Source organism: Bos mutus, chromosome 8 (genome assembly GCF_027580195.1).
Source record: "Bos mutus isolate GX-2022 chromosome 8, NWIPB_WYAK_1.1, whole genome shotgun sequence".
In the NCBI taxonomy this organism is placed as follows: domain Eukaryota; kingdom Metazoa; phylum Chordata; class Mammalia; order Artiodactyla; family Bovidae; genus Bos; species Bos mutus.
Window position 1 is genome coordinate 29,374,771 of NC_091624.1, and position 22,468 is coordinate 29,397,238.

General features: G+C 40.0%; 1 protein-coding gene across 6 annotated transcripts; it reads left to right on the forward strand.

The window, feature by feature from the left end:
• Positions 1 to 2,465: 2,465 nt before the first annotated feature.
• Positions 2,466 to 21,521, forward strand: PRXL2C (peroxiredoxin like 2C). 6 transcript variants are annotated; one of them, XM_070375290.1, is made up of 7 exons: positions 2,466 to 2,751; positions 3,182 to 3,250; positions 4,122 to 4,175; positions 4,490 to 4,595; positions 9,850 to 9,891; positions 12,767 to 12,832; positions 18,120 to 18,863. In XM_070375290.1, the coding sequence occupies exons 1-7, from the start codon at positions 2,554 to 2,556 to the stop codon at positions 18,245 to 18,247; spliced, it is 663 nt and encodes a 220-aa protein (XP_070231391.1). In that variant the 5' UTR covers positions 2,466 to 2,553; the 3' UTR covers positions 18,248 to 18,863. The 6 variants fall into 6 exon arrangements, with proteins under 6 accessions (XP_070231391.1, XP_070231389.1, XP_070231393.1 ...); XM_070375288.1 differs by having other exon boundaries at positions 2,467 to 2,751; positions 9,760 to 9,891; XM_070375292.1 differs by lacking the exons at positions 12,767 to 12,832; positions 18,120 to 18,863 and adding an exon at positions 21,239 to 21,521 and having other exon boundaries at positions 2,467 to 2,751; positions 9,760 to 9,891.
• Positions 21,522 to 22,468: the final 947 nt, after the last annotated feature.

Consider the following 22,468-nt stretch of genomic DNA (forward strand, 5'->3'; position numbering starts at 1 on the left):
ACATACACTATAAGAAAAAGTAACATCTTTATTTCACCCAGGGCATGCCTACCTGTTGGACATTGCACAACTTCTCCAGTCTTGGAATCAGATTGGACATCTCCAACCTTGTTCCCTAAACACAGTGATTTTTGTGAGGTTCTAGCTTTTTATCACAATTGTTAGAAACCCAGCTTGGCAAAGATATGACATTATTCAAAATATAGTGAAAAGAAATGCAGTCTCATGGAAATCATGAACTACCTCCCCTCACAAGAAGGATGTCAAACAGATAACCTCTACTTCCCTCAAGTATTTAAAATATGCTGCAGTGCCCCTGAGAGTGCATCTATGGTACCCCAGCACTGGCAGATCATGACTTAGAAATAGGTCTATGATTAGAACTGTCCCAACCCACAGCAGAGTTTCTCAAACTAGGAGCACTTAAATGTATGTTCAATAATGGATGTCTTTACACAACCGAAAGCCAGAGGATTCTGGATCAGTCTCTCCTGTACTGTGGCAGAGTGAATACTCTGTGCTAGATAAGGGTGATCCTGAAGGTCTTACACTAAACAAATACCATAAATTTTGTTGTTGTTTAGTCACCAAGTTGTGTCCGACTCTGTGACCCCATAGACTGTAGCACACCAGGCTTCCCTGTCCCTCAGCACCTCCTAGAGTTTGCCCAAATTCGTGTCCATTGAATTGGTGATGCCGTCCAACCATCTCATCCTCTGTCACCCTCTACTTCTTCTACCTTCAATTTTTCCCAGCATCAGGGTCTTTTCCAATGATTTGGCTCTTCGCATCAGGTGGCCAAAGTATTGGAGCTTCAGCATCAGTCCTTCCAATGATTATTCAGGGTTGATTTCCTTCAAGATAGACTGGTTTAATCTCCTTTCAGTCCAAAGGACACTACAGGATCATATTTTCTGAATCACAAATCCAGAAACAAAGGTGGGTGAACTTTTAAAGACAAAGAACCCGAATGTTGTCTTGTTCTGCCCTGGAAGGCTTGGACACATTGTCACCATCTATGAGAAACCCCAGTACAAGACCAACCTCCAAGTCCAGGACCAGCTGAGTCTCAAAGAGGCTGCAGAAATTCCTAAATTCCCATATGCACGCTTGCCTGCAGCCTGCACCAGAAGAAAGCAAGGTGGGATAGAAACAGGCTTAAAAGACTACCTGGTATGCATGTAGCGTAGGACAACTACAAAGCTGATGCAAAGCCAATTAAATCCATTTTTCCCATCCTTCTCAATCCATCATTTACATACATACATACACACACAGTCATCTCACTTAAGGACCCTAGTAAATAGCTTTAGCAAAACAAAAATTTGAAGAAAGAAAATGGACTCCTGAAACAACCTAGCACATTTATAAATAGGTTTATTATACCAGCTCTTAAAAAATATAATTGAGGGAATTTTCTCGATAGCAATGGTCCATATTTTTATGGAGTTGTGGCTCAGTGGTAAAGAATCTGCCTGCAATGCAGCAGGAGACACAGGAGACTTGGGTTGGATCCTGGGTCAGGAAGATCCCATGGAGGAGGGAACGGCTACCCATTCCAATATTCTTGCCTGAAAAATCCCATGGACAGAGGAGCCTGGCGAGTTACCATCCAGGGGGCTGCAAAAGAGGGACTGAGCATGCAACAATAAGTGCATAACAGGGGTGAATAATCAGGCAAAACTCACCTAACTGTGGACAGATGCACTAATTTTGATAAGTAAAATGTTAACCAACAGTAGAATCTAGGTGGTGGATATAGGAGTGTTCACTGTAAAATTCAACTTTCTGGGCATGTTTTTAAATTTCCATGATAAAATTTTGACAAATGTTTAAATTTTAACTAAAAATAAAATTTAAATCCACACTTAAGATTTATACATTACAGTGTATGTTAACGATAGCTCCAAAAAAAAAAAAAAAGCACGAGAACTGAGGAGGGAGTGGATTTAAACCAGACTAAATCTAGCAGGGCGGGGGGATGTGCTTGGTAGGCAACTGATTCTCTTGAAAAGGTAACTAAGAGCTAACTGCAGCCCAGATGGCTACGGAGGGCAGGGGCTTTCTTCATATTTCACTCCTTTCTCGCCTTTGGTATCTCGCTCTCCTCTTTTCTCTCTTCTCTCTCTTCCCCCAGTCTCCCCGCTCCACGCCGTCTCTGTCTCTTTCTCTCTTCCCCCCATCCTGTCTCTTGTCTCTGTCTCTCCTTCTCTCTCCGCCCCCGCCCTCCCCCCATCCCGCCTCCCTGTCTCTCTCTGCGTCTCTGTCTCTCTTCCTACCATGAGCCGCTGGGTCAGAAAACTCGAGAGTGGCTCTGTACCCTTCTGCAGCTTCGGAACCATCAGAGCCACGTCAAAAGGAGACTCTCGAGGTCTTGCCTAAGAACCACCGGGTGCACCGGGTTAGGCCCCGAAGCTCCGCAGCGAGCCTGGGCCCCGGGCAGCTCCGCCCCGCGGAGAGCCCCGCCCCTTGCGCTCCGCTTGGCCGCGATCCAACCCACCCAGCCTCGAGCCCGCTCGGTCGTTCTCCGAGGGCCCTCGGACGTAGGGCACGATGGCAGCCCCTTCCGAGGCCCCGGTCACGCGGCAGGTCAGCGGTCACGCCGCCCCAGCCCCAGTCCCAAGCGGCCCCCCGAGCTGGCAGCCCCTGGCCGCCGCCGTGGCCGAGCTGCCGGTGCTGGACGCCTCCGGGAGGCCTGTGCTGTTTGGTGAGCTGTTCCGAGAGCGCCGGGCTATCGTGGTCTTCGTGCGGGTGAGCACGGGCGACGGGACGATCCAGCGCAGGGACCTCACCTGCAGGCAGGGATGGAGGTTGTTTCCACGGCCTCCCCTGGGGGGAGTTATATCGGGCCTCTGGAAGGGTCCAGGACCAGAGAACGGAGCCCGCCGGGCCTGACCCTTCCTCTAGTGGTCGTGCACTAAAGGTTTCTGGAAGGCGTACTCCGCTCTCGCTTCCTTGAACGGAAAAGGAAAAGCAGCCCGCCAAGCCAAGGCCATTTTCTCAGCGAGCGAAGAGGCCTAACAGAGACTGCGTGGGGCCCAATTTCAGTGCACATTTGGGCACCCTTGACATCTCTAACCGTCTTGGGTGTTGCATTACGTCACGCATAAGTACTTGGTTATTTCTGACTCCGAGAGTGTTAGTTGCTAACTTGTCCTTTTTGCCTGTGTTGGGATTTCAGCATTTCCTGTGTTACATCTGCAAGGAATACGTAGAAGATCTGGCCAAAATCCCCAAGAGTTTCTTACAAGTAAGTTTCCCTAGAGTGAGCAGCAGCGTGCCCGCTTCTGGGCGGCCTGGTGAAACTCACCTGCAGTTTATGAGGAGTGTGATGGCATGAGGGGCGGAATGCACTGCCTCTCCAGCGCAGACGCTCACAAATCCAGATTATCACCATCCCACACATCTCCCCAACACCTCCAAAAAGGGAAGAGACTCATTGGAAGTGTATTTCTGTCCTATTCATTACTGCCTGACTATAAAAGTACTAACCGTAATAATAATTTTGATGTTACCTGATAACCTACCTATTCTCAAATGTTGATTCATAATTACCAAAAACAGAAATGCTAGAAATATTTTCTTTTCTTCAGTTTTATAATACAGACACTCCAAATAGTTGTTCATTACAGGAAGTTACTAGTATAACTTAAAGGTGAAAAATTTGTATCCTTAATGGAATTACAGTTCCACATTCTTGTGACAGCCACGTACAGGTGTATTTCTTCAAGCATATAGAGATTTGTCCCCAGGTTAGCTTTTTAGTGAAAGCATTGGTAGCTTCTGTAAAATTAAGATCTGTTTTCAGCAGACCTTGTCAATTGAGATGTGAAAGAATAAAATTGTCTGATTAAATAACCCTACTTTAATAGTTTTTATTCTAGTTCAATGTATGCCTTTTGGGAAAATGTAGAGAATTACTATTATTTTTAAATTCTTACTTAGCAAAAGAATCATCTGAATTAATTGAATATTTTAGCATAATTGCTTTGACTCATACCATTCTTCTGGAAGCCTATAGATGGCATTAAAATGGAAGAAAAGAATTGAATTAGGGGAAGTTATAATTAGGGGAAACATAATTTCTAATAATATGTATATGTACTTTTTCTCTCCTAAAGGAAGCAAATGTCACTCTCATAGTGATTGGACAGTCATCCTACCATCATATTGAGGTAAATATATAGCCAATTGGGACCCTAACAGGCTAAATCTGTTTTAGACATAAAAATTATATAATTACTTAAATCACTGAAGTGTTAGTCACTCAGTCATGTCCAACTCTTTGCAACCCCATGAATTTATAGCCTGCCACACTCCCCTGTCCATGGAATTCTCCAGGCCAAGAGTGGTAGCCATCCCCTTCTTCAGGGGATCTTCCTGACCCAGGGATCGAACCTGGGTCTAAGTTTGCTAAAATTTAGTCAGATTATCACTATTTTTCTCTCATTTGTCTTGATAAAAATTCCAGCTATACATTTTTTTTCAGGCTTTCTGTAAACTAACTGGGTATTCTCATGAAATCTATGTTGATCCTGAGAGAGAAATTTATAAAAGATTGGGAATGAAAAGAGGTGAAGAAATTGCCTCCTCAGGTAAGACATGTCTCAAGTAGGAAATGCTAATAGTGTATTTCACATTTCACATAAGTATATATATGCATAGGGGAACAAATGGTAAATTCATAAATCAGCCTGCTCTTTATCATTCTAGTAAGTGGTCCAGATTCATGATACTCTAAAAGATTCATTTCCTGGATGTAATGACATGGAAGGCTGTTGGTGAATTTCTAAATGAATGAAAAAATGCAAGTTCAAAGCAGTGTTTTCAGTATGATTTCATTTTTGTGAAAATAAAAACCATTTTCATAAACATAAGTATCTATACTATTATATATGTGTATGTGATGAAAATTGTTTTAAAAGACATTGCAATGTTTACCCCAAGACATAGGAGTGAGAAAAGTGGCTTTTATATTTTTTTTTTCACAATGAGTATATTTTACTTTTGTATTTAAAAGAAAAATAATATTGCTTAAGTTAATATATTTTCATACCTCAACACATGGCTTTGAACACTCTTATGTTCTTTAACTGATGAAATGTTAGTTTTCATCTAAAGCCCAACTCAAAGGGGCTGTAAATAGCTCTACCAGCAGAAACAATTGCTTCCCTCATTTTTTTTTAATAGCACCTTGTACTTTATTATATACTCTATGATCGAACTTAAGGTGATTAGTAGAATAGTTAGTTGAAAGGTTTGATGTTTTATTCATCTCTATATGGTCCACATTCCCTGCCCTTGCACAGTTCTTTATAATTAAAAGTGCCATAAGCTTTAGGTGAACTATTGATATGTGTTTTAGATAAAAGGAACTTGGCTTCTGAAATACCAAGCAAGAGAACTCAACTAGAACCCAGATCACTTATTCTCAACAAATGTTGAGAATGACACCCATGGCACCCACTGTGTTGGCTGTTCCCAGGACAACTGTGACAAAAGACGCAGCCCCTGCCCTCCCAATGCTCATAATCTGCCCTGGGAGAAAGAAGCAAACAGTTAATTACATTACAGCTTAGGGCTTGTAAAAGAGGAGAGCATGTATTGGCAATACCTGTAATACAGAAATGCCTGTAATACCAGAAAGGCACAGGGAGAGAAGAATCTGGGAGGTCTTCTTAGAAATGGTGTTGTCTAAGCTCACTCTTTAAGGAGTTAGCTGGATGAAGTAAGGCTGGGAATGCTGCAGCTGACAGAAAGTAGCACATCAGTATGAAAAATTTTGACTCTTGGAGAACTGCAGTTCTCTATGTCTGGCCAGAGCCTAGGAGCCAGTTGGGAATTGTGTCAGCCAAGGGACTGAGTCTGGGAACAAGCCAAGGAGTTTGGATTTGTTCTCAAGGCAGTGGGGGAGTCATAAAAGTGTTTGAGTGGAGAAGTCTTGTTGCCAGGTAGAGAAGCAATTGGAATGTGCCAAACAGGAGATATCAATTGTCATTGGTATTCTTGACAAGTTTGTAGTAACAGGCTAGAAAGAAATGACAGGGCCTGAAGTAGAGACACAGAGGGACAGATCACAGAGCTGCTACTTATGAAGCGGAGTTGACATGATCCCTTCCTTTACTAATGTTTTTGAAGAAAGCGACCTAAACTTTATTAAAACTAATGATGAGGTACCATAGATAAAGAATTTGTTCTTTTTTTTCTCCTCTCTTTTTAGTATAGGAAATTGCAACAGTACAGATTGTGAATGTTAATCTTTGGTAGACTACTTTCCTGTGCTGTATCAGAGCCTCAGCATATGTAAGGTCTGTTTATCATTTAGCTGCTTTTGATATAAACTGTGAGTTTTACTTTAGTAACACCTCATCATTCATTGCCTCAATAAAGAGAGAGAATTGCAAAAAAACATGAATTTAAAGCAAAATATATGCTTATAATTATAAAGAAACTATATTCAAATCATTTAAACTCCTTTGATCTGTGTCAAACAACTCTTTTTCCAAACAGAAAACATTAGGTGCTCATGAAATCATTTTTTAAAGTTCCCACCTGAAAAAGCACAAGTCTTAGAATCAGTCTAAGAATAATCCTACTTGAAAACAACATTGAAAATAAAATATAATAATTTAAAATTAATGGGACAGGTTATAAAGACAAAGAATAAGAAAATAAAGCCACTAAATTCAAGGAAGTAATGGGTTTACCTGATATTTCATTTTGCCTTACTTGATAATAAGCCAGTTTATGGTATTAAATCTATAGTGATTGCTATAGACAGCAGATAAGTGCATGCAGGAAACATGCTTCTTACAATACTTAATCTAATATTTCAAATTCAAATTCTGGTCTTGAGTCCAAGAATCAAAGTAAAGAGGAAAAAATTAAAAAAAAAAAAAAACAGGAGTTTTACACATAACTAAATTCATACTGGCAAAATTAGATTGTGCTTTACAGCCAAGACTGTGAAATTCTAGGTTGTGGAATCTTCTTCTATTGAATTTTTAAAATTTCAGAAATATTAAATGACCCTTCTTTGGACATAAGGGGATAGTTTGGATTTATGAACATTTATTTTAGGTATAAAATCCTTAAAAACATAAACTTTAGTCTCTTTACCCATATCTCTAAGTTAATGAGAATGTATTTGTTTCTTGGTAAGATGAATGAATGTCCATCCTCCTATAAACATGAAAGAAACAGAAAAGTTGGAGAGATGAAGAAAATAATAGTTATCTGGATATATTAAGAAATCAGGCAGGTCAAAGGCAGCATAATCATTAAAGTAAAAAGCCCAAAGCACTAGTTGAAGCTGGACCCCAGGGCTGAGGGGTTAGCTCTGTGCTGTGACTCCCACAGGAGAAGATAAATGGGACTGGTAACTGGTGTGCACTGGTTGACATGCACTTGGAGAGGCAGGAAGACTTGGGCTGCAATGTCTCACTGCTCTGTCACTCTCTGGCCTTAGAATTGGTGGAGTCCAGATTTTTTTTTAATAAAAGGCAGGGGTAGGAAAAGGATAAGTTATAAGAAAGGTAGTTTCTTTACTCAAAGGTAGTGAAAGTATCAGTCACTGTGAGAAAGGAAATAGAAAAACTGACAAGCAAAGATGGAGAGGTAGCTATAGTTACTGTTGTTACAGCTAAACCTCAAAGTCTCAGTGGCATATAAAGAATGAGGTTAGTTCCTATTCATTCACATTTCAAGAAGGATATTTCTATTGGGTGCTTCTCCAAGCAGCAATTGAGGGACACAGTAGGAAAGACTCAGGCCTCTTCCATCATGTGGCTCTGCCATTGTCAATCCAAATTCCAAAGGATGTATTTAGGTTGGTGCAAAAGTAATTGATGTTTTAGACCATAAATTTTAAATCATAAGTAGACTCAAACACATCTTTATTAATCAAAGTAGGAATCATTACAATCAACACATTTTTGCCAACAAGAAATAAGTTGGTTTATTCCTGTAGTGTAGAAATCCATTCTTTGGGATTCAATGAACTCTTGGAAAGCATTTTCTGCCTCCTGCTGGCTGTGGAAGCATTTTCCTCGCTGAAGAAGTGGTAGTCAGTTGGCAAGAGGTCAGGTGAATATGGCGAATGAGGCAAAACTACGTAGCCCAATTCATTCAACTTCTGAAGCATTGATTGTGCTATGTGTGGGCATTATCATGGAGAAGAGCTGGGCCCTTTCTATTGACCAATGCCAGGGGTAGGTGTTTCAGTTTTTGATGCATCTAATCAATTTGCTGAGCATACTTCTCAGATGTAATGTTTTCACCAGGATTCAGAAAGCTGTAGTGAATACAGTGACCACGACCTTTTTGTGGTGCAAGTTTGGCTTTGGGAAATGCTTTGGAGCCTCTTCTCTGTCCAGCTACTGAGCTGGTCATCACCAGTTGTCATATAAAATCCACTTTTCTTTGCACATCGCAATCCAATTGAGAAATGCTTCCTTGTTGTTGCATAGAATAAGAGAAGACAACACTTCAAAATGACATTTTTAAAAATTTCCCGTCAGCTCATGCGGCACCCACTCATTAAGCTTTATCACCTTTCCAATTTGCTTCAAATGCCCAATGACTGTAGAATGGCCTATGTTGAGTTCTTTGGCAACTTCTCATGTAGTTGTAAGAGGATCAGCTTTGATGATCTCAGTTGGTCGTTGTCGGCTTCCAATGGCTGGTCACTACGTTCCTCATCTTCAAGGCTCTTGTCTCCTTTGCAAAACTTGAACCACCACTGCACTGTACATTAATCAACAGTTCCTGGGCCAAATGCATTACTGAGTTGTTTCTACTGCTTTATGATTCATTTTAAACTCAAATGAGAAAATTGCTCAGACTTGGTTGTCTAACATCATTTCCATAGTCCAAAATAAATATGAAATAAATAGCAAGTAATAAGTCATTAGCAAAAAAACATAAAATGAGAAATGTGCATTAAAATGATATATAACATAACCACATTTATTAAGAATGTATTCCAAAATCAAATGGCAAATTTCAACAATGCAAAAACTGCAGCTATATTTGCACCAACCTAATAGAAGAAACATGGATAATCACCTCTGGAGAGGTTTTTAGGAGATGCTGTGGAAGTGGCACACATTATTTTACTCATTGGTTTGATTGTAATCATACAGCCCTACCAAACCCCAGGAAGACTGGGAAATGTCTAGTTGCGGTCCCAGAAAGAGTAAACAAGTTTCGACCAGCATATAACAGTAGTCTGTGCCACAATGTCATCTGAAGAGGAATGTAGTTATCTATTACTAGGTAAGAGACGAAACCAAATATACATGGGGATTAAAAAGGAAAGTGCTGCCAGTTGGAGAATTCTATAGCTGACATTTTTCAGTGGCAGAAAATTGTCTGGGTCAGTCATCACTTCTTCTTTTAAAGCAGTAGTTCTCAACTGGGGACAATTTTGACCCCTCCCCCCTGCCAGGGGATATTTGCCACTGTCTAGAGACATATTCAGTTGTCACAGCTTGGTGAATGGTGGTTGCTATGGCATGTAGTAAGTTCAGAGAGCACGGATGATGGTATTCACCCTACGTTACTCAGGACAAAGACTTATCTGGTCTAAAACATCGGTAGTGAAAGGCCGAGAAACTGTTCCTCGAAGGAAGAGAAAAAGGCAAGTCAAAAGTAAGATAACACATAAGAGAGAGACTGTTTTCTAAAAATACTAACATTATCTTAACATCAAGTCAAATATAAAATGATAACATCTAAAGACAATTCCTAATATTTCAGGACAGAGCCCCCATGTAAAATCAAATATACTCTCAGGAAGCATTCGGAGCCTGTGGAGAGCAGTAACTGGCCCTCTTTTTGATTTTCAAGGAGATCCAGCTCAGCAAGGCGGAACACTCATTTTAGGTCCAGGTAAGCATCAAAGCTCAGCTTCAGCAGTGTGCTTTTCATGCTTTCTAGAACTCAAGAGGCCATCCACTTTCTTTTTAAAATAGCCACCATGTAAAAGTGGACATGGCAGCAGTCAGGATGCTCTGCTTTCACAGGGGACATCATTGGTTTTCAAACACTCCTGTATATTGTTGCTGTCTGTTTACTGGACGTACTGTGGCCGTCATTCCATGCCTGAGGGATTCCAGGTATTTGGGATAGGGAAAATCAGTGGTGCTTCGGTAATTTGTATGTGGCTATCATACTCTTTAAAAATTTCAGTGGAGGTGAGCAGACGACCCACAAAATGCAGAACAATTATACCAAAGAAATTCTTGCACTGTTAAGAACGTTCTAGGACCCACAACAGATTTCCTAACCTGGGGATCTGCCAAAGGGACTGAGAACCCCCAGAGAATTTGACTTTGGAGGCCACTGAGATTTGATTACAGAAGTTACACAGGACTAGGGAAACAGACTCTTGGAGGGCACAAACAAGACCTTGTGCACACCAGGACCCAGGAGAAAAGAGCAGTGACCCCACAAGAGACTGACCCAGACTTGCCCGGGAGTGTCTAGAAGTCTCCGGTGGAGACATGGGTTGGTGGTGGCCTGATGCAGGGCCGGGGGCACTGAGTGCGGCAGTGCATCCACAGGACCTTTTGAAGGAGGTCACCTTTATCTTCATTACCTCCACCATAGTTTGGTCTCAGGTCAAACAACAGGGAGGGAACACAGCCCTGCCCATCAACAGAAAATTGGATTAAAGATTTACTGAGCATGGCCCTGCCCCTCAGAACAAGATCCAGTTTCCCCCACAGTCAGCCTCTCCCATCAAGAAGATTCCATAAGCTTCTTATCCTTGTCCTTCATAGGGCAGACAGAATGAAAACCACAATCACAGAAAACCAATCAAACTGATCACACAGACCACAGCCTTGTCTAACTCAATGAAACTGTAAGCCATGCTTTGTAGAGCCACCCAAGATAGATGGGTCATGGTAGAGAGTTCTGACAAAATGTGGTCTACTGGCAAAGGGAATGGCAAACCACTTCAGTATTCTTGCCTTGAGAACCCCATGACAGTATGAAAAGGCAAAAAGATATGACACTGAAAGATGAACTCCCCAGGTCAGTAGGTGCTCAATATGCTACTGGAGAAGAGTAGAGAAATAACTCCAGAAAAAATGGAGAGACAGAGTCAAAGTTGTGGATGATCCCAGTTGTGGATGTGACTGGTGATGGAAATAAAGTCCGATGCTGTAAAGAGCAATATTGCTTAGGAACCTGGAATGTTAGGTCCATGAATCAAGGTAAATTAGAAGTGGTCAAGCAGAAGATGGCAAGAGTAAACATCTATATTTTAGGTGAACTAAAATGGACTGGAATGGGTGAATTTAATTCAGATGACCATTATATCTACTACTGTGGGCAAGAATCCCTTAGAGGAAATGGATTTTTTCAGCATTATGTTTCCCATGTAGCTTATTACAAAATATTGAGTAGAGTTCCCTGTTCAATACAGTAGGTCCTTGTTGATTACCTATTATATATATAGTAGTGTATATATGTTACTTTCAGACTCCTAATTTATTCCTCCCCCCATCTCTCCCCTTTGGCAACCATAAGTTGAAGTCTGTTTCTGTTTTGTGAATAAGTTCATTTGTATCATTTTTTTTAGATTCCACATGTAAATGATGTCATATGATATTTCTCTTTCTTTGATTAGTTCATTTAGTATGATAATCCCTAGGTTCATCCATGTGGCTGCAGATGGCATTATTTCATTCTTTTTTATGGCTAATATTCCATTGTGTATATGCGCCACATCTTCTATATCCATTTCTCTGTTGATGGACGTTGGGTTGCTTCCATGTCCTGGCTATTGTAAATAGTGCTGCAGCGAACATTGGAGTGCATGTATCTTTTTAAATTATGGTTTTCTCCAGATTCATACCCAGGAGTGGGATTGCTAGATCATATGGTAGTTCTTGGGGTTTTTTTAAATTTTTTATTTCTTTATTTTTGGCTGTGCTAGGTCTTTGTTGCTATGCAGGCTTTTCTCTGGTTGTGGCAAGTGGCAGCTATTCTCTAGTTGAGGTGCACAGGCTTCTCGTTCCAGGGGCTTTTCTTGTTGCCTGCGGAGCACTGTAGCACTGAAGCCCTACTGTAGGGCTTCAGTAGTTGTGGCCTGTGGGCTCAGGAGTTGTGGCTTTGGGGCTCTAGAGCAGAGGCTCAATAGTCGTGGCATGTGGGCTTAGTTGCTGCTCAGCATGTGGAATCTTCCTGGATCAGGGGTTGAACCCATGTCTCCTGTATTGGCTGGCAGATTCTTTACCACTGAGCCACCAGCGAAGCCCTATATTTAGTTTTTTAAGGAACCTCCATACTGTTCTCCATAGTGGTCGTACCAGTTTACATTCCTACTGACCCTGTAAGAAGATTCCCTTTTGTCTACACCCTCTCCAACATTTATTGTTGGTAGACTTTTTGATAATGGCCATTCGAACCAGTGTGAGGAGATACCTTATTGTAGTTTTGATTTGCATTTCTCTAATAAGTAACAGTGTTAAACATCTTTTCGTGTACTTTTTGGCCATCTGTATGACATCTTTGGAGAAATGTCTCTTTAAATATTCTGCCCATTTTTGATTGGTTGTTTGTTTTTTGATTTGAGCTGCATGAGCTGTTTGTATATTTTGGAGATTAATCCCTTTTGGTTGCTTCATTTGTACATATTTTCTCCCATTCTGTGGGTTTTCTTTCCATTTTGTTTGTGGTTTCCTTTGCTGTGCAAAAGCTTTTAAGTTTAACTAGACTTAATTTGCTTGTTTTTGTTTTGTTTTCATTACTCTAGTGGAGAAGGCAATGGCACCCCACTCCAGTACTCTTGCCTGGAAAATCCCACGGATGGAGGAGCCTGGTAGGCTGCAGTCCATGGGGTCACAAAGAGTCGGACACGACTGAGTGACTTCACTTTCACTTTTCACTTTCATGCATTGGAGAAGGAAATGGCAACCCACTCCAGTGTTCTTGCCTGGAGAATCCCAGGGACAGGGGAGCCTGGTGGGCTGCCGTCTATGGCATCGCACAGAGTCAGACACGACTGAAGTGACTTAGCAGCAGCAGCATTACTCTAGGAGGTAGATCCAAAAGATATTGCTCTAATATATGTCAGAGTGTTCTGCCTCTGTTTTCCCCTAGGAGTTTTATAGTATGCAATCTTATCTTTAGGTCTTTCTTTAATCCATTTTGAGTTTACTTTTATATATTGTATCAGGGAATGTTTTAATTTCTTTTACATATAGTTGTCCAGTTTTCCCAGCACCACTTATTGAAGAGACTGTCTTTTCTTCATTGTGTATTCTTGCCTTCTTTGTCATAGATTAATTGACCATAGGTGCTTAGGTTTATTTCTGGGCTTTCTATCCTGTTCCATTGATCTATAAGTAGCTTCACTGATCAATTTGGACCACCTAAAATTCCTTTGGCTTCCCTCTGCTAAATGGTTGGGCATTGGAGCTCAACCATGTTCAAGTATTGAACACCCAAAAAGCCTAACTCACTGTCTCATAAACTAATTTTTCTTGGTTCTTCTTTGTCTTTAAAACTGTCCATATTAGTGAGTGTAGCTGCTCCAAGTTATAAAATTAACATTTACTTTAATAAATTCCACATGTCTAAAAGGAAGTCTTTAGAAGGAAGATTTTGACCAAGTATTGTAACTTTTTGTTGCTGAAGCATTATAGCTAGCTAAAATCTTTCATTTTATTTAATCTCCCTTTTCTTCTCACAGATTTACACTAGTTAGACTAGCCAAAAAACAAGCCTTGTTTTATGAGAATGAATCCTATAAATTCTCCTAGAATGACATTGAGTCATACTTCTGAATGAATTATTTCCATCCTCAGACTTGTAAGGCATTATTTTTTGAGTCCCTCATCTTTAAGTTTTGACATCATTTGAGCATGCATTCTGTTGTTTAAGAATGAAGAGCACACAGAAAGCATCATTTGTGTGCCAGGATGGGAACAGACTTAATAAAGAGAAAATTTTGATACTACACTTTGGAAAAATTATAGCTCCTTTAAGGAAAGAGCTGGGTTTACTTACTTATACAAATATCTTATCACGGTTAACCAAGTATTTTATTTTGGAATCCCTTAGAAGAAATGGAGTAGCCATCATAATCATCAAAAGAGTCTGAAATGCAGTATTAGGATGCAGTCTCAAAAACGAAAGAATGATCTCTGTTTCCAAGGCAAACTGTTCAGTATCACAGTAATCCAAGTCTATGCCCTGACCAGTAACACCGGAAGAAGCTGAAGTTGAATGGTTCTATGAACACCTACAAGACCTTTTAGACTAATACCCAAAAAAGATGTCCTTTTCATTATAGGGGACTGGAATGCAGAAGTAGGAAGTCAAGAAACACCTGGAGTAACAGGCAAATTTGGGCTTGGAGTACAGAATGGAGCAGGGCAAAGACTAGTAGAGTTTTGCCAAGAGAACACACTGGTCATAGCAAACACCCTCTTCCAGCAACACAAGAGAAGACTCTACACATGGACATCACCAGATGGTCAACACCAAAACCATATTGATTATATTCTTTGCAGCCAAAGATGGAGAAGCTCTATACAGTCGGGAAAAACAAGACCAGGAGCTGACTGTGGCTCAGATCATGAACTCCTTATTGCCAAATTCAGACTGAAATTGAAGAAAGTAGGGAAAACAACTAGACCATTCAGGTATGACCTAAATCAAATCCCTTATGATTATCCAGTGGAAGTGAGAAATAGATTTAAGGGACTAGATCTGATAGACAGAGTGCCTGATGAACTATGGACAGAGGTTCGGGACATTGTACAGGAGACAGGGATCAAGACCATCCCCATGGAAAAGAAATGAAACAAAGCAAAATGTCTGTCTGAGGAGGCCTTACAAATAGTTGTGAAAAGAAGAGAAGTGAAAAGCAAAGGAGAAAAGGAAAGATATACCCATTTGAATGCAGAGTTCCAAAGAATAGCAAGGAGAGGTAAGAATCAGTGATCAATGCAAAGAAATAGAGGAAAACAATAGAATGAGAAAGACTAGAGATCTCTTCAAGAAAATTAGAGATACCAAGGGAACATTTCATGCAAAGATGGGCTTGATAAAGGACAGAAATGGTATGGACCTAACAGAAGCAGAAGATATTAAGAAGAGGTGGCAAGAATACACAGAAGAACTGTACAAAAAAGATCTTCATGACCAAGATAATCATGATGGTGTGATCACTCACCTAGAGCCAGACATCCTGGAATGTGAAGTCAAGTGGGCCTTAGGAAGCATCACTATGAACAAAGCTAGTGGAGGTGATGGAATTCCAGTTGAGCTATTTCAAATCCTGAAAGATGATGCTGTGTAAGTGCTGCACTCAATATGCCAGCAAATTTGGAAAACTCAGCAGTGGCCACAGGACTGGAAACAGTTTTCATTCCAATCCCAAAGAAAGGCAATGCCAAAGAATGCTCAGACTACTGCACTATTGCACTCATCTCACACGCTAGTAAAGTAATGCTCAAAATTCTCCAAGCCAGGCTTCAACAGTATGTGAACCATGAACTTCCAGATGTTCAAGCTGGTTTTAGAAAAGGCAGAGAAACCAGAGATCACACATCTGCTGGATCATCGAGAAAGCAAGAGAGTTCCAGAAAAACATCTATTTCTGCTTTATTGACTATGCCAAAACCTTTGACTGTGTGGATTACAATAAACTGTGGAAAATTCTGAAAGAGATGGGAATACCAGACCACCTGACCTGCCTCTTGAGAAACCTGTATGCAGGTCAGGAAGCAACAGTTAGAACTGGACACAGAACAACAGACTGTTTCCAAATAGGAAAAGGAGTACGTCAAGGCTATATATATTGTCACCCTACTTGTTTAACTTATATGCAGAGTACATCATGAGAAATGTTGGACTGGACAAAGCACAAGCTGAAATCAAGATTGGTGGGAGAAATATCAATAACCTCAGATATGCAGATGACAGCACCCTTATTGCAGAAAATGAAGAAGAACTAAAGAGCCTCTTGATGAAGGTGAAAGAGAAGAGTGAAAAAGTTGGCTTAAAGCTCAACTTTCAGAAAACTAAGATCATGGCATCCAGTCCCATCACTTCATGGCAAACAGATGGGGAAACAGTGGAAACAGTGGCTGACTTATTGTTTTGGGCTTCAAAATCACTGCAGATGGTGACTGCAGACATGAAATTAAAAAACACTTACTCCCTGGAAGGAAAGTTATGACCAATCTAGACAGCATATTAAAAAACAGTGACGTTACTTTGCCAACAAAGGTCCATCTAGTCAAGGCTATGGTTTTTCCAGTAGTCATGTATGGATGTGAGAGTTGGACTATAAAGAAAGCTGAGTGCCAAATAATTGATGCTTTTGAACTGTGGTGTTGGAGAAGACTCTTGAGAGTCCCTTGGACTGCAAGGAGATCCAACCAGTCCATCCTAAAGGAGATCAGTCCTGGGTGTTCATTGGAAGGACTGATGTTGATGCTGAAACTCCAATGCTTTGGCTACCTGATGGGAGGAGCTGAGTTATTTGAAAAGACCCTGATGCTGGGAAAGATTGAAGGCTGGAGGAGAAGGGCATGACAGAGGATGAGATGGTTAGATGGCATCACCAACTCAATGGACATGAGTTTGAGTAAAGTCCAGGAGTTGGAGATAGACAGGGAGGCCTGGCATGCTGCAGTTCATGGGGTCGCAAAGAGTCGGACACGCCTAAGCAACTGAACTGAACTTATTTGATAAAAAGCCTATAACTCAAGGTCTGCTTGTAAAGTCCACATGCTGAACTCCTACAAGTGGTAAAACAGAGTTGATGGGTTTATGATCCAATTTTCCAGTTTATTGTGATCCATACAGTCAAAGACTTTGGCATAGTCAGTAAAGCAGAAATAGATGTTTTTCTGTCCATGTGTGACATTACAGATTCTCTCAATTTCAAATGAACCTTGGGACATGACCTGAAATATGGGAATGTCATATCCTCGTGCAATGCCTATCTTGTTGACCCTCCCCAGCCTTTGAGGAGTTATGGAACCATAAAGAGGCTTTGTACCACTGGTTGAATAGCATGCTGAGAGACATCAGTTGTCAAAAATGTGGTATCTGTGGGTTTATGATATTTAATCTACAATGGTTAGTGTGGATAGCATATAGGTACAATGCAGAAAACAGGCCTCTTATGATATTTAGTAATCTAATGTTTTATGTTAAAATTCTGGTCTTGATTCCAAGAATTAAAGTAAACAGGATCTAGACTATACTACTATTTCATTTGAGCATGTAGAAGAAATATATTATATAACTGATTGTCTTAATGCTCTTATTTTTCAGCCTCTTTTAGTCTATGGTTATAATATATGTAGGCTATTAAATTGGTAATTAGGAGTAAATTTTTTAAGGAAGTGATTTATTCTGTTATCACATTTAAGAAACAGATGATTTTCTGGTTTGATATGTACACTAGTTCCATATTCTTCCTATCTGTCTGACAAGCTGTTTCATTTAATTACATTTAATGAACTGTGGTGTTGGAAAAGACTCCTGAGAGTCCCTTGGACTGCAAGGAGATCCAACCAGTCCACTCTGAAGGAGATCAGCCCTGGGATTTCTTTGGAAGGAATGATGCTAAAGCTGAAACTCCAGTACTTTGGCCACCTCATGCAAAGAGTTGACTCACGGGAAAAGACTCTGATGCTGGGAGGGATTGTGGGCAGGAGGAGAAGGGGACGACAGAGGATGAGATGGCTGGATGGCATCACTGACTCGATGGACGTGAGTCTCAGTGAACTCCAGGAGTTGGTGATGGACAGGGAGGCCTGGAGTGCTGCCATTCATGGGGTCGCAAAGTGTCGGACACGGCTGAGCGACTGAACTGAACAGAAGGTTATAATTTAAGAGTCTTTCCCTTTGGAGCTCATAAAGCATTAAGTACCAACCTTATTTAACCATAATTTTTGTCATGCTTTACTACCTTAATTAAAATTTATTGCCTCATTATATGGAGAATGCTATGTACTCCAGGTAAATAACTTTTTCATTTGGACTAATTAGAAGTTAAAATACTGCTCTGATTCTAGAAAGCAGTACATCTAATGAATAACCCTATATGTTAACCTTTACCTTTTATTCTTGTTCTCTTCTAGGTAACAACATCCATTTTATACACCATGATAGGAATAGGTTGGATCATAAACCCATCAACTCTGTTTTACAGCTTGTAGGAGTTCAGCATGTGGACTTTACAAGCAGACCTTCAGTTATCCATGTGTGACATTACAGATTCAATTTCAAATGGACCTTGGGACATGACCTGAAACATGGGAACGTCATATCTCGTGCAGTGCCTATCTTGTTGACCCTCCCCAGCCTTTGAGGAGTTATGGAACCATAAAGAGGCTTTGTACCACCGGTTGAATAGCATGCTGAGAGACATCAGTTGTCAAAAATGTGATATCTGTAATTTTATAGCTTTTAAGGTTTTATTTTATATAACAATTTTGGTAAAAAAAAAAAAAAAAAAAACTAAATTTTACTTACACAAAGTAAGTACACTTACACAAACTTTAAAAGCTATAAAATTATAAATGCCATTCTTTATTTTGCCTTATGCTATATCCATTCAATGAAGATATTTTTGGCCATTAATCATACATTTTTATAAAGAACATATAAGGAGAAAGGGAAGTAACCAAGAACATTTGATCCATTGAGAAAAGCAGGAACTCAAACTCTGTAAACAGCATAATCGTATTTTTGTAGGTATACTTTTATATTTTTGTTTGTGTAAAAAGAAGGACAGGAAGTAAACACACCAGAGTATCATCAGTAGGTATCACTAGGTGGTAGGATTACAGGGGTTTTTTTTTTCCTGTACTTTTTTATATTTTCCAACTATTCTGTAATGAACATGATTTATTTTTTGGCAAAGAAAAGGTCTTTAAAAATTATATGAAGAATATGTTCCTACATAGCAAGCTCCACAAAGGTGCAGTTATACAGGCTGCAGGCCATACATTTCTAATTCTTTACTCAGAGGAAACACAGCAGACCAAACCTACGTATAGCCTACGTGCACAGGCTTTGAGCACACACCCAGTATCTATTTCACTAGGATTTTGTTTAGGGGGACAGGGGTTACTAGTAAAAGGAGAAAAATATGTTTGCAATATTTGATACGTGTTTAATATATAATCAATATGCTTTTTGAAAGGAAATTTTAAGAATTGTTTAAACTGAAAAAATAAGAAATTTTGTAATTTAAATGTACACTATGATTTGGTTGTATACTCTCAAACAGCTTCTACTTCCCACCCCCAAGTTGCTTTTATTTAGTGAACAATTGTCATCTTTTATTTTTCTAGAGTCTTAATATCTTTAGTGGGAAGTGTCCTAGGAATTCTGATGAAAAGTACAGCAAGATTAAAATATTGATAATTATTAGCAAGTATAATACTGCTTTGAACTTAAAATACTTTTATAACAAGCATATAAAGGTCATACACAAAATATACTTTAAAGTGTCCAAAAATCTGAATCTATTTTCATGTGTATATAGACAGAAATCATGTTTTTAATAATGGAAATGGGATAGCTCATAAAAATTAAAATTAAGGTGTTTTGGACTATTTTATTAAGTAAGGAAACATTGGTGGCCCACATCCCTTTAGTAACTTTAGACTTAAAACTGCTGAATCATAGCTGACACAAAATTTATATGTTTACATTTATATTGTATTATAAAAATGTACATATAAAAATGCTATATTTTTTAAAGATACATAAATGCTTCAGCGAGGAACAGTTATATAAATACAGTGCAAGTGTAAATTGCCTACCCAAACAAACTGAGAGAAGCTGATGTTGAAAACAGTTTTTTAAAAAGCAAGCATGGCAGTTTATACTTTATTGTTATTGCCCACCATTAAGCAGACATTAGAAATGTTTGAAGTCTTGAGTAACTGGTCTGTAAGTCAATCTCTGCTGTCCTCACAACAGTGATTTTTTTTTTTAGTGGGTCCTGTATGTTTTGATTTCTTCTATTTAGAAAGTTGGAAATCTTTAATGAATTTATTCAACGAATGATGTGGTGAAAAAAAAGACTATCACTTTTGAAGCTTTTAGCAAATTTATGATTGAAAACTAACCTTACATTGAAATTGTAAGACATTGAAGACATTGAAATTGTCCCCTAAGAAGAAAACTAAACAAAATAAATAATGAAATAATGAAAGCTCAAATGGGATAGAGATATAATTTTAAATTCTATAACTTTGCTTTATAGTTTCCAAACATGATATGCTATGCTATGCTATGCTAAGTCACTTCAGTCGTGTCCAACTCTGTGTGACCCCGTAGACAGCAGCACACCAGGCTCCCCCGTCCCTGGGATTCTCCAGGCAAGAACACTGGAGTGGGTTGCCATTTCCTTCTCCAGTGCATGCAAGTGAAAAGTGAAAGTGAAATTGCTCAGTCCTGTCTGACTCTTAGCAACCCAATGGACTGCAGCTTACCAGGCTCCTCCATCCATGGGATTTTCCAGGCAAGAGTACTGGAGTGGGGTGCCATTGCCTTCTCCATATGATATAGCTCCTACTTCTAATTGGGTAAAAGTGAATTCTGCATCAGAAAGAAATGAATTTTTGTTGTTGTTGTTTAGTCACTAATCTGTGTCCAACTCTTTTGCAACTCCATGGACTGTAGCCCACCAGGCTGCACTATCTACGGGATTTCCCAGGCAAGAATACTGATTGTTGTTGTTCAGTGGCTAAGTTGTGTCTAACTCTCCATGGACTGCAACATGCCAGGCTTCCCTGTCCTTCACTATCTCCCAGAGTTTGCTCAAACTCATGTCCATTAAGTAAATAATGCCATCCAACCATCTTATTCTCTGTTGGCCCCTTCTCCTCCTGCCCTCAATCTTTCCCAGCATCGAGGTCTTTTCCAGTGAGTTAGCTCTTCCCATCAGGTGGCCAATGTATTGGAGCTTCAGCATCAATCCTTCCAATGAGTATTCAGGGTTGATTTCCTTTAGAGGGCTTCCCTGGTGGCTCAGATGGTAAAACATCTGCCTGCAATGTGGGAGACCCGAGTTCTATCCCTGGGTCGGAAAGATCCCCTGGAGAAGGAAATGGAAACCCACTCCAGTACTCTTGCCTGGAAAATTCCATGGACAGAGGACCCTGGTAGGCTACAGTCCATGGGGTCACAAAGAGCTTCAGACATGACTGAGCAACTTCACTTTCTTTCTTTTCTTTCCTTTAAGATTGACTGGTTTGATCTCCTTGCTATCCAAGGGACTCTCAAGAGTCTTCTCCAGCACCACGGTTCAAAAACATCAATTCTTCAGCACTCAGCCTTTATGGTCCAACTCTCACATCTGTACATGACTACTGAAAAAAACATAGCTTTGACTAGACAGACTTTTGCTGGCAAAGTGATGTCTCTGCTTTTTAATATGCTGTCTAGGTTTGTCATAGTTTTTCTTCCAAGAAGCAAGCATCTTTTAATTTATGGCAGCTGTCACTGCAATGATTTAGAGCCCATGAAAATAAAATCTGCCACTGTTTCCATTATTTCCTCTTCTATTTCCCATGAAGTAATGGGACCAGATGCCACAATTTTCGTTTTTTGAATGTTGAGATTTAAGCCAGCTTTTTCATTCTCCTTTTTCACCTTCATCAAGAAGCTCTTTAGTGCCTCTTATCTTTCTACCTTAAGAGTGGTATCATCTGCATATTTAAGGTTGTTGATATTTCTCCAAGCAATTTTTTTTTTTTGCTTTTGTGTAGCAGAATTTTATTAAAATATGAAAAGGGACAGAGAAAACCTCTGACACACACATCAGAAGGTGGAAGGAGAGTGCCTCCCTCACTAGTGTTAGCAAGGGAGTTATATACTTTTTAATTAGTAATTACAATAAATCAAAAGATTGTCTTGAGGTTGCAAAGATCTTACTAGACCCACTCCCATAATTCACATTTTAAGATAACAGAATTAGGCAGAAGGTTTTCAGGGAAGAGAAACTGTCCTCAAGCAGGATACATTGTTGTTATATAATCCTTCAGTTCAGTTCAATCGCTCAGTCCTGTCCGACTCTTTCCGACCCCATGAATCACAGCACACCAGGCCTCCCTGTCCATCACCAACTCCCAGAGTTCACTCAAACTCATGTCCATTGAGTTGGTGATGCCATCCAGCCATCTCATCCTCTGTCGTCCCCTTCTCCTCCTGCCCCCAATCCCTCCCAGCATCAGGGTCTTTTCCAATGAGTCAACTCTTCGCATGAGGTGGCCAAAGTATCAGAGTTACAGCCTCAGCATCAGTCCTTCCAATGAACACCCAGGACTGATCTCCTTTAGGATGGACTAGTTGGATCTCCTTGCAGTCCAAGGGACTCTCAAGAGTCTTCCCCAACACCACAGTTCAAAAGCATCAATTCTTCAGTGCTCAGCTTTCTTCACAGTCCAACTCTCACATCCATACATGACCACTG

What these genes read in the sequence shown, in the direction of transcription:
- PRXL2C (XM_070375288.1), top strand. Translation starts at nt 2,554, where the DNA reads ATGGCAGCCCCTTCCGAGGCCCCGGTCACGCGGCAGGTCAGCGGTCAC. An exon ending in TCCCCAAGAGTTTCTTACAA is followed by an intron (nt 3,251 to 4,121) that starts GTAAGTTTCCCT and finishes TCTCTCCTAAAG; the next exon opens with GAAGCAAATGTCACTCTCAT. An exon ending in AACACTCATTTTAGGTCCAG is followed by an intron (nt 9,892 to 12,766) that starts GTAAGCATCAAA and finishes TCATTACTCTAG; the next exon opens with TGGAGAAGGCAATGGCACCC.